Consider the following 12,130-nt stretch of genomic DNA (forward strand, 5'->3'; position numbering starts at 1 on the left):
GCGTGCCGGTGAGCGTGGTGGTGAGCGTGCTGGTGAGCGTGCCGGTGAGCGTGGCGGTGAGCGTGTTGGTGAGCGTGGTGGTGAGCGTGGTGGTGAGCGTGCTGGTGAGCGTGGTGGTGAGCGTGGTGGTGAGCGTGGTGGTGAGCGTGCTGGTGAGCGTGGTGGTGAGCGTGCTGGTGAGCGTGGTGGTGAGCGTGGTGGTGAGCGTGGTGGTGAGCGTGGTGGTGAGCGTGTTGGTGAGCGTGGTGGTGAGCGTGGTGGTGAGCGTGGTGGTGAGCGTGTTGGTGAGCGTGGCGGTGAGCGTGGTGGTGAGCGTGGTGGTGAGCGTGCTGGTGAGCGTGGTGGTGAGCGTGGTGGTGAGCGTGGTGGTGAGCGTGGTGGTGAGCGTGTAGGTGAGCGTGGTGGTGAGCGTGCTGGTGAGCGTGGTGGTGAGCGTGTTGGTGAGCGTGGTGGTGAGCGTGGTGGTGAGCGTGGTGGTGAGCGTGGTGGTGAGCGTGGTGGTGAGCGTGTTGGTGAGCGTGGCGGTGAGCGTGGTGGTGAGCGTGCTGGTGAGCGTGGTGGTGAGCGTGGTGGTGAGCGTGCTGGTGAGCGTGGTGGTGAGCGTGGTGGTGAGCGTGGTGGTGAGCGTGGTGGTGAGCGTGTTGGTGAGCGTGGCGGTGAGCGTGGCGGTGAGCGTGGTGGTGAGCGTGTTGGTGAGCGTGGTGGTGAGCGTGCTGGTGAGCGTGGTGGTGAGCGTGGTGGTGAGCGTGCTGGTGAGCGTGGCGGTGAGCGTGGTGGTGAGCGTGCTGGTGAGCGTGGTGGTGAGCGTGCTGGTGAGCGTGGTGGTGAGCGTGGTGGTGAGCGTGGTGGTGAGCGTGGTGGTGAGCGTGGTGGTGAGCGTGTTGGTGAGCGTGGCGGTGAGCGTGGCGGTGAGCGTGCTGGTGAGCGTGGTGGTGAGCGTGGCGGTGAGCGTGGCGGTGAGCGTGCAGGTGAGCGTGCAGGTGAGCGTGTAGGTGAGCGTGTTGGTGAGCGTGTTGGTGAGCGTGTTGGTGAGCGTGTTGGTGAGCGTGGTGGTGAGCGTGGTGGTGAGCGTGTTGGTGAGCGTGTTGGTGAGCGTGTTGGTGAGCGTGTTGGTGAGCGTGCAGGTGAGCGTGTTGGTGAGCGTGGTGGTGAGCGTGGTGGTGAGCGTGTTGGTGAGCGTGCAGGTGAGCGTGGTGGTGAGCGTGGTGGTGAGCGTGTTGGTGAGCGTGTTGGTGAGCGTGTTGGTGAGCGTGTTGGTGAGCGTGCAGGTGAGCGTGTTGGTGAGCGTGGTGGTGAGTGTGCTGGTGAGCGTGGTGGTGAGCGTGCAGGTGAGCGTGGTGGTGAGCGTGTTGGTGAGCGTGGTGGTGAGCGTGGTGGTGAGCGTGTTGGTGAGCGTGTAGGTGAGCGTGTTGGTGAGTGTGTTGGTGAGCGTGGTGGTGAGCGTGGTGGTGAGCGTGTTGGTGAGCGTGCAGGTGAGCGTGTTGGTGAGCGTGGTGGTGAGCGTGTTGGTGAGCGTGCAGGTGAGCGTGTTGGTGAGCGTGTTGGTGAGCGTGTTGGTGAGCGTGTTGGTGAGCGTGGTGGTGAGCGTGTTGGTGAGCGTGTAGGTGAGCGTGTTGGTGAGCGTGCAGGTGAGCGTGTTGGTGAGCGTGGTGGTGAGCGTGGTGGTGAGCGTGTTGGTGAGCGTGCAGGTGAGCGTGGTGGTGAGCGTGTTGGTGAGCGTGGTGGTGAGCGTGGTGGTGAGCGTGTTGGTGAGCGTGTAGGTGAGCGTGTTGGTGAGCGTGTTGGTGAGCGTGGTGGTGAGCGTGGTGGTGAGCGTGTTGGTGAGCGTGTAGGTGAGCGTGGTGGTGAGCGTGGTGGTGAGCGTGTTGGTGAGCGTGGTGGTGAGCGTGCAGGTGAGCGTGTAGGTGAGCGTGTTGGTGAGCGTGTAGGTGAGCGTGGTGGTGAGCGAGGTGGTGAGCGTGTAGGTGAGCGTGTTGGTGAGCGTGTTGGTGAGCGTGTAGGTGAGCGTGGTGGTGAGCGTGTTGGTGAGCGTGTAGGTGAGCGTGGTGGTGAGCGTGTTGGTGAGCGTGTAGGTGAGCGTGGTGGTGAGCGTGTTGGTGAGCGTGTAGGTGAGCGTGGTGGTGAGCGTGGTGGTGAGCGTGTTGGTGAGCGTGTAGGTGAGCGTGGCGGTGAGCGTGTTGGTGAGCGTGTAGGTGAGCGTGGTGGTGAGCGTGTAGGTGAGCGTGGTGGTGAGCGTGGTGGTGAGCGTGTAGGTGAGCGTGTTGGTGAGCGTGTAGGTGAGCGTGTTGGTGAGCGTGTTGGTGAGCGTGTAGGTGAGCGAGGTGGTGAGCGTGTTGGTGAGCGTGGTGGTGAGCGTGTAGGTGAGCGTGTTGGTGAGCGTGTAGGTGAGCGTGTTGGTGAGCGTGTAGGTGAGCGTGTAGGTGAGCGAGGTGGTGAGCGTGTTGGTGAGCGTGGTGGTGAGCGTGTAGGTGAGCATGTAGGTGAGCGTGCTGGTGAGCGTGGTGGTGAGCGTGTTGGTGAGCGTGTAGGTGAGCGTGTTGGTGAGCGTGTAGGTGAGCGTGTTGGTGAGCGTGTAGGTGAGCGTGTAGGTGAGCGTGGTGGTGAGCGTGGCGGTGAGCGTGGTGGTGAGCGTGGTGGTGAGCGTGGTGGTGAGCGTGGTGGTGAGCGTGTAGGTGAGCGTGTTGGTGAGCGTGGCGGTGAGCGTGGTGGTGAGCGTGTTGGCGAGCGTGTAGGTGAGCGTGTAGGTGAGCGTGTAGGTGAGCGAGGTGGTGAGCGTGTTGGTGAGCGTGTTGGTGAGTGTGGTGGTGAGCGTGTTGGTGAGCGTGGTGGTGAGCGGGGGCTCGCCTCGGAGATGAGGGCGTCCGCCTGCTTGAGCAGCTCCCCGATGAGCAGCACGGAGGAGGTGGTGCCGTCACCCGTCACGTCGTCCTGGGCCGTCGCTGCCTTGGCGATGAGCGACGCCGTCGGGTGCTGGATTTGCTGGGGAGAGGGGGTGAGGGTGAGGGGGTGGGGGCAGGGCTCACCATCTCGCTCACCCACTCACCCACACACTCGCCCGCTCATCCACACACTCACCCGCTCACCCACTCACTCGCCCACACACTCAGCCGCTCACACACACACTCACCCACACACTCACCCACTCACTCACCCACACACTTGCCCGCTCACCCACACACTCACCCACTCACACACACTCACACACACACTCACCCACACACTCACCCACACACTCACCCACTCACTCACCCACTCACTCACCCACTCACTCACCCACTCACTCACCCACACACTCACCCACACACCCACACATTCACCCACACACTCACCCACACACTCACCCACACACTCGCCCGCTCACTCACCCACACACTCGCCCGCTCACCCACACACTCGCCCACTCAGCCACCCGCACGTAGTGGTAGTTGTTGTGGTAGTTGTGGTAGTAGTAGTTGTTGTGGTAGTTGTTGTGGTAGTTGTTGTGATAGTTGTTGTGGTAGTTGTTGTTGTTGGTGGTGGTAGTTGTTGTGGTAGTTGTGGTTATTGTGGTAGTAGTAGTTGTTGTAGTTGTTGGTGGTGGTAGTTGTTGTGGTAGTTGTTGTTGTGGTAGTTGTTGTGGTAGTTGTTGTGGTAGTTGTTGTGGTAGTTGTTGTTGTGGTAGTTGTGGTAGTTGTTGTTGTGGTGGTAGTTGTGGTGGTAGTTGTGGTAGTTGTTGGTGGTGGTAGTTGTTGTGGTAGTTGTTGTTGTGGTAGTTGTTGTGGTAGTTGTTGTTGTTGTGGTAGTTGTGGTAGTTGTGGTAGTTGTTGTTGTTATGGTGGTAGTTGTTGTTGTTGTGGTGGTAGTTGTGGTAGTTGTGGTTGTTGTGGTAGTTGTTGTTGTGGTGGTAGTTGTGGTAGTTGTTGTGGTAGTTGTTGTTGTTGTGGTGGTAGTTGTGGTAGTTGTGGTTGTGGTAGTTGTGGTAGTCACCATCTCGTGCAGCAGGACGTTGCCATCCTTGGTGAGTTTGATGTCTCCAGCTCCAGACACCAGCCTGGGCAACAACACACACACACACAGTCACTCACCACGCACACACACAGAGTCACTCACCACTTACTCACCACAACCACTCACCACGCACTCACCACACACACACACACACAGTCACTCACCACGCACTCACCACAACCACTCACCACGCACTCACCACACACACACACACACAGTCACTCACCACGCACTCACCACAACGACTCACCACGCACTCACCACAACCACTCACCACGCACTCACCACACACACACACACCACACTCACCACTTACTCACCACTTACTCACCACTTACTCACCACACACCACACACACCACACTCACCACTTACTCACCACACACACACACACCACACTCACCACTTACTCACAACACTTACTCACCACTTACTCACCACACACCACACACACCACACTCACCACTTACTCACCACACACACACACACCACACTCACCACTTACTCACCACACACACACACACCACACTCACCACTTACTCACAACAGTTACTCACCACACACACCACACTCACCACTTACTCACCACTTACTCACCACACACACACACACCACACTCACCACTTACTCACCACACACACACACACCACACTCACCACTTACTCACAACAGTTACTCACAACACACACCACACTCACCACTTACTCACCACTTACTCACCACACACACCACACTCACCACTTACTCACCACTTACTCACCACACACACCACACTCACCACACGCACCACACTCACCACTTACTCACAACACTTACTCACCACTTACTCACCACACACACCACACTCACCACTTACTCACCACTTACTCACCACACACACACACACACACCACACTCACCACTTACTCACAACACTTACTCACCACTTACTCACCACACACCACACTCACCACTTACTCACCACTTACTCACAACACTTACTCACCACTTACTCACCACACACCACACTCACCACTTACTCACAACACTTACTCACCACTTACTCACCACACACCACACACACCACTTACTCACAACACTTACTCACCACACACACACACACCACACTCACCACTTACTCACCACTTACTCACCACACACACACACACCACACTCACCACTTACTCACAACACTTACTCACCACACTCACCACTTACTCACAACACTTACTCACCACACACACACACACCACACTCACCACTTACTCACAACACTTACTCACCACACTCACCACTTACTCACCACTTACTCACCACACACACACACACCACACTCACCACTTACTCACAACACTTACTCACCACACTCACCACTTACTCACAACACTTACTCACCACACACACACACACCACACTCACCACTTACTCACAACACTTACTCACCACACTCACCACTTACTCACAACACTTACTCACCACACACACACACACCACACTCACCACTTACTCACAACACTTACTCACCACACTCACCACTTACTCACAACAGTTACTCACCACACACACACACACCACACTCACCACACTTCACACACTAACCACAACCACTCACCACCCTGGGACACACACACAGTTACTCACCACACTCACATAATGACTGAATTATTGACTTAACGACTGCGTGACTGAATCAACCACTGAGTGACTGAATCAACCACTGAGTGACTGAATCAACCACTGAGTGACTGAATCAACCACTGAGTGACTGAATCAACCACTGAGTGACTGAATCAACCACTGAGTGACTGAATCAACCACTGAGTGACTGCGTGACTGAATCAACCACTGAGTGACTGAATCAACCACTGAGTGACTGAATCAACCACTGAGTGACTGAATCAACCACTGAGTGACTGAATCAACCACTGAGTGACTGAATCACCCACTGAGTGACTGAATCAACCACTGAGTGACTGAATCAACCACTGAGTGACTGAATCAACCACTGAGTGACTGAATCAACCACTGAGTGACTGCGTGACTGAATCAACCACTGAGTGACTGAATCAACCACTGAGTGACTGCGTGACTGAATCAACCACTGAGTGACTGAATCAACCACTGAGTGACTGAATCAACCACTGAGTGACTGAATCAACCACTGAGTGACTGAATCAACCACTGAGTGACTGAGTGACAGAATCACCCACTGAGTGACTGAATCAACCACTGAGTGACTGAATCAACCACTGAGTGACTGAATCAACCACTAAGTGACTGAATCAACCACTGAGTGACTGAGTGACTGAATCAACCACTGAGTGACTGAATCAACCACTGAGTGACTGAGTGACAGAATCACCCACTGAGTGACTGAATCAACCACTGAGTGACTGAATCAACCACTAAGTGACTGAATCAACCACTGAGTGACTGAGTGACTGAATCAACCACTGAGTGACTGAGTGACAGAATCACCCACTGAGTGACTGAATCAACCACTGAGTGACTGAATCAACCACTGAGTGACTGAATCAACCACTGAGTGACTGCGTGACTGAATCAACCACTGAGTGACTGCGTGACTGAATCAACCACTGAGTGACTGAATCAACCACTGAGTGACTGCGTGACTGAGTGTCTGAGTGACTAAATCAACCACTGAGTGACTGAATCAACCACTGAGTGACAGAATCACCCACTGAGTGACTGAATCACCCACTGAGTGACTGAATCAACCACTGAGTGACTGAATCAACCACTGAGTGACTGAATCAACCACTGAGTGACTGAATCAACCACTGAGTGACTGCGTGACTGAATCAACCACTGAGTGACTGAATCAACCACTGAGTGACTGCGTGACTGAGTGTCTGAGTGACTAAATCAACCACTGAGTGACTGAATCAACCACTGAGTGACAGAATCACCCACTGAGTGACTGAATCACCCACTGAGTGACTGAATCAACCACTGAGTGACTGAATCAACCACTGAGTGACTGAATCAACCACTGAGTGACTGAATCAACCACTGAGTGACAGAATCACCCACTGAGTGACTGAATCAACCACTGAGTGACTGAATCAACCACTGAGTGACAGAATCACCCACTGAGTGACTGAATCACCCACTGAGTGACTGAATCAACCACTGAGTGACTGAATCAACCACTGAGTGACTGCGTGACTGAATCAACCACTGAGTGACAGAATCACCCACTGAGTGACTGAATCACCCACTGAGTGACTGAATCAACCACTGAGTGACTGCGTGACAGAATCACCCACTGAGTGACTGAATCACCCACTGAGTGACTGAATCACCCACTGAGTGACTGAATCAACCACTGAGTGACTGCGTGACAGAATCACCCACTGAGTGACTGAATCACCCACTGAGTGACTGAATCAACCACTGAGTGACTGCGTGACAGAATCACCCACTGAGTGACTGAATCACCCACTGAGTGACTGAATCAACCACTGAGTGACTGAATCAACCACTGAGTGACTGCGTGACTGAATCAACCACTGAGTGACTGAATCAACCACTGAGTGACTGCGTGACTGAATCAACCACTGAGTGACTGAATCAACCACTGAGTGACTGCGTGACTGAGTGTCTGAGTGACTAAATCAACCACTGAGTGACTGAATCAACCACTGAGTGACAGAATCACCCACTGAGTGACTGAATCACCCACTGAGTGACTGAATCAACCACTGAGTGACTGAATCAACCACTGAGTGACTGAATCAACCACTGAGTGACTGAATCAACCACTGAGTGACTGCGTGACTGAATCAACCACTGAGTGACTGAATCAACCACTGAGTGACTGCGTGACTGAGTGTCTGAGTGACTAAATCAACCACTGAGTGACTGAATCAACCACTGAGTGACAGAATCACCCACTGAGTGACTGAATCACCCACTGAGTGACTGAATCAACCACTGAGTGACTGAATCAACCACTGAGTGACTGAATCAACCACTGAGTGACTGAATCAACCACTGAGTGACAGAATCACCCACTGAGTGACTGAATCAACCACTGAGTGACTGAATCAACCACTGAGTGACAGAATCACCCACTGAGTGACTGAATCACCCACTGAGTGACTGAATCAACCACTGAGTGACTGAATCAACCACTGAGTGACTGCGTGACTGAATCAACCACTGAGTGACAGAATCACCCACTGAGTGACTGAATCACCCACTGAGTGACTGAATCAACCACTGAGTGACTGCGTGACAGAATCACCCACTGAGTGACTGAATCACCCACTGAGTGACTGAATCACCCACTGAGTGACTGAATCAACCACTGAGTGACTGCGTGACAGAATCACCCACTGAGTGACTGAATCACCCACTGAGTGACTGAATCAACCACTGAGTGACTGAATCAACCACTGAGTGACTGCGTGACTGAATCAACCACTGAGTGACTGAATCAACCACTGAGTGACTGCGTGACTGAATCAACCACTGAGTGACTGAATCAACCACTGAGTGACTGCGTGACTGAGTGTCTGAGTGACTAAATCAACCACTGAGTGACTGAATCAACCACTGAGTGACAGAATCACCCACTGAGTGACTGAATCACCCACTGAGTGACTGAATCAACCACTGAGTGACTGAATCAACCACTGAGTGACAGAATCACCCACTGAGTGACTGAATCAACCACTGAGTGACTGAATCAACCACTGAGTGACAGAATCAACCACTGAGTGACTGAATCAACCACTGAGTGACAGAATCACCCACTGAGTGACAGAATCAACCACTGAGTGACAGAATCACCCACTGAGTGACAGAATCAACCACTGAGTGACAGAATCACCCACTGAGTGACTGAATCAACCACTGAGTGACAGAATCACCCACTGAGTGACAGAATCAACCACTGAGTGACTGAATCAACCACTGAGTGACTGAATCACCCACTGAGTGACTGCGTGACTGAATCAACCACTGAGTGACAGAATCACCCACTGAGTGACTGAATCACCCACTGAGTGACTGAATCACCCACTGAGTGACTGAATCAACCACTGAGTGACAGAATCACCCACTGAGTGACTGAATCACCCACTGAGTGACTGAGTGACAGAATCACCCACTGAGTGACTGAGTGACAGAATCACCCACTGAGTGACTGACTGAGTGAGTAGCTGACTGACCGACTGAGTGACAATGCCCCCCCCCCCCCCCCCCCCGTGGCGGCGACGTTTCGCTCCCGGGGCCTCGCCCACAAAGCGGCTTCTGGAAGCTTCTAGCGGGACGCAGAGTTTGGAATTCCCACAGCGGATGGGCGCGGCGCGGCCTCCCATTGGCTGGCGCCCCCCCCCCCCGCGGCCACGTGACCGCCGCAGTGACCAATGGGGAGGCGGGAGGGGAGGGGCCATGCGGCTGTGAGCCCCACGTGGTCAACCAGACCAGATGGGTGAATGAGTTGATGGGGTGGGTGAATGAGGGAGGGAATGACTGAATGAAACGCGGGTTTGACACAATGATAACACACCACGTGAGTGGCGTCTTCACCGCTAAGCCATCATCATCAGCCAGCGGTGGATAGACCATGGGGTGGGTGAATGAGTTGATGGGTGGGGTGAATGAGTTGATGGGTTGGGGTGAATGAATGAAACTGGGGGGGAGGGGCGGGGTAGGAGAGAAGACAGAGAGGGGAATGAATGAAGAGGCGGCAATGGGGGGGGGGGGGCGAGGTAGTTACAGGGGATAGGAATGAATAAATACAGGCGAGTAGTGAATGAATGAGTGAATACTGGAGAGGAATGAATAGAGAGGAATGACAGAAGATGACAGAGAGAACGACACGAGGCGGCATGGGAGGAATGAATGGAGGTGACAGCGAGAGAGATGACAGGCGGAGAGAGAACGGTGATGGTGGTGGTAGTAGAGTGAGGTGTTGGTGGTGAGTGTAGTGGTGATGGTGAGTGTGATGGTGAGTGTCGTGGTGAGTGAGGTGGTGGTAGAGTGAGGTGGTGATGGTGAGTGTAGTAGTGTTGAGTGTAGTGGTGAGTGATGGTGAGTGAGGTGGGTGAGGTGAGTGATGGTGAGTGTAGTAGTGGTGAGTGATGGTGAGTGTGATGGTGAGTGATGGTGAGTGTAGTGGTGAGTGTAGTAGTGGTGAGTGATGGTGAGTGTGATGGTGAGTGATGGTGAGTGATGGTGAGTGTGGTACTGACATCTTGAGTGTCCCCTTGGGGCCCAGGTTGAGTGTGATGGTGAGTGTGATGGTGAGTGTGATGGTGAGTGTAGTGGTGAGTGATGGTGAGTGATGGTGAGTGTGGTACTGACATCTTGAGTGTCCCCTTGGGGCCCAGGTTGAGTGTGATGGTGAGTGTGATGGTGAGAGTGATGGTGAGTGTGATGGTGAGTGTGATGGTGAGTGTGATGGTGAGTGATGGTGAGTGATGGTGAGTGTGTTACTGACATCTTGAGTGTCCCCTTGGGGCCCAGGTTGAGTGTGATGGTGAGTGATGGTGAGAGTGATGGTGAGTGATGGTGAGTGTGATGGTGAGTGATGGTGAGTGATGGTGAGTGATGGTGAGTGTGTTACTGACATCTTGAGTGTCCCCTTGGGGCCCAGGTTGAGTGTGATGGTGAGTGATGGTGAGAGTGATGGTGAGTGTGATGGTGAGTGTGATGGTGAGTGATGGTGAGTGATGGTGAGTGTGTTACTGACATCTTGAGTGTCCCCTTGGGGCCCAGGTTGAGTGTGATGGTGAGTGATGGTGAGAGTGATGGTGAGTGATGGTGAGTGTGATGGTGAGTGATGGTGAGTGTAGTGGTGAGTGTGGTACTGACATCTTGAGTGTCCCCTTGGGGCCCAGGTTGAGTGTGATGGTGAGTGTGATGGTGAGAGTGATGGTGAGTGATGGTGAGTGTGATGGAGGTGAGTGATGGTGAGTGATGGTGAGTGTGATGGAGGTGAGTGATGGTGAGTGATGGTGAGTGTGATGGTGAGTGATGGTGAGTGATGGTGAGTGTGGTACTGACATCTTGAGTGTCCCCTTGGGGCCCAGGTTGAGTGTGATGGTGAGTGTGATGGTGAGAGTGATGGTGAGTGATGGTGAGTGTGATGGAGGTGAGTGATGGTGAGTGATGGTGAGTGTGATGGAGGTGAGTGATGGTGAGTGATGGTGAGTGTGATGGTGAGTGATGGTGAGTGATGGTGAGTGTGGTACTGACATCTTGAGTGTCCCCTTGGGGCCCAGGTTGAGTGTGATGGTGAGTGTGATGGTGAGAGTGATGGTGAGTGATGGTGAGTGTGATGGAGGTGAGTGATGGTGAGTGATGGTGAGTGTGATGGAGGTGAGTGATGGTGAGTGATGGTGAGTGTGATGGTGAGTGATGGTGAGTGATGGTGAGTGTGGTACTGACATCTTGAGTGTCCCCTTGGGGCCCAGGTTGCTCCTGAGCACGTCTTGAAGGCCTCGCGCGGCGCTCACGTTCACGGCGAGAGCCGCCTGGGCACGGGCCACCTCCGCCTTGGGGTTCAAGCACTTGATGGCCGACATCGTCTGAGGTAAACTACAACCACCACTACAACAACCACAACAACAACCACAACTACAACAACCGCTACTACAACAACCACCACGAGGTGGAGGAGGAGGAGCGAGGTTAGTGGCGGGCGCGGCGAGCGGGAGGAGAGAAAGGGCGAGACGCGAGTGGGCGGGAAACTGCTGAGGGAGACGGAGGGAGGGAGAGCGGGTGGCGTGACGTCACCGCGTAACGTGCGTGGCGACGTCGATAGCGCGGTGAGAGTGCGTGGTGACGTCATTCTCACGGAGGGGGTGAGAGTGCGTGATGACGTCGCACTCGCGGTGAGAGTGCGTGGTGACGTCATTCTCACGGAGGGGGTGAGAGTGCGTGATGACGTTGCACTCGCGGTGAGGGTGCGTGGTGACGTCGATAGCTCGGTGAGAGTGCGTGGTGACGTCATTCTCACGGAGTGGGTGAGAGTGCGTGATGACGTCGCACTCGCGGTGAGGGTGCGTGGTGACGTCGATAGCTCGGTGAGAGTGCGTGGTGACGTCATTCTCACGGAGGAAGTGAGAGTGCGTGATGACGTCGCACTCGCGGTGAGAGTGCGTGGTGACGTCATTCTCACGGAGGGGGTG

The 12,130-nt window shown here is 54.3% G+C and overlaps 1 protein-coding gene across 2 annotated transcripts in view; it reads right to left on the reverse strand.

Moving 5' to 3' along the window:
- LOC144954537 (T-complex protein 1 subunit zeta-like) overlaps positions 1-11,705 on the reverse strand; it is a 46,161-nt gene extending 34,456 nt beyond the window's left edge. The window contains exons 1-3 of one of the 2 annotated variants that reach the window (XM_078885009.1): positions 11,388-11,705; positions 3,967-4,030; positions 2,845-2,979 (exon numbers count right to left, since the gene is read on the reverse strand). In XM_078885009.1, the coding sequence (XP_078741135.1) occupies positions 2,845-2,979; positions 3,967-4,030; positions 11,388-11,524 (336 nt within the window). In that variant the 5' untranslated portion in view covers positions 11,525-11,705. The remainder of the gene's footprint in view (positions 1-2,844; positions 2,980-3,966; positions 4,031-11,387) is intronic. The other variant, XM_078885008.1, reaches the window with a different exon arrangement.
- Positions 11,706-12,130: the final 425 nt, after the last annotated feature.

The sequence above is a fragment of the Lampetra fluviatilis genome, unplaced genomic scaffold, assembly GCF_964198595.1.
Source record: "Lampetra fluviatilis unplaced genomic scaffold, kcLamFluv1.1 SCAFFOLD_354, whole genome shotgun sequence".
NCBI lineage: Eukaryota > Metazoa > Chordata > Hyperoartia > Petromyzontiformes > Petromyzontidae > Lampetra > Lampetra fluviatilis.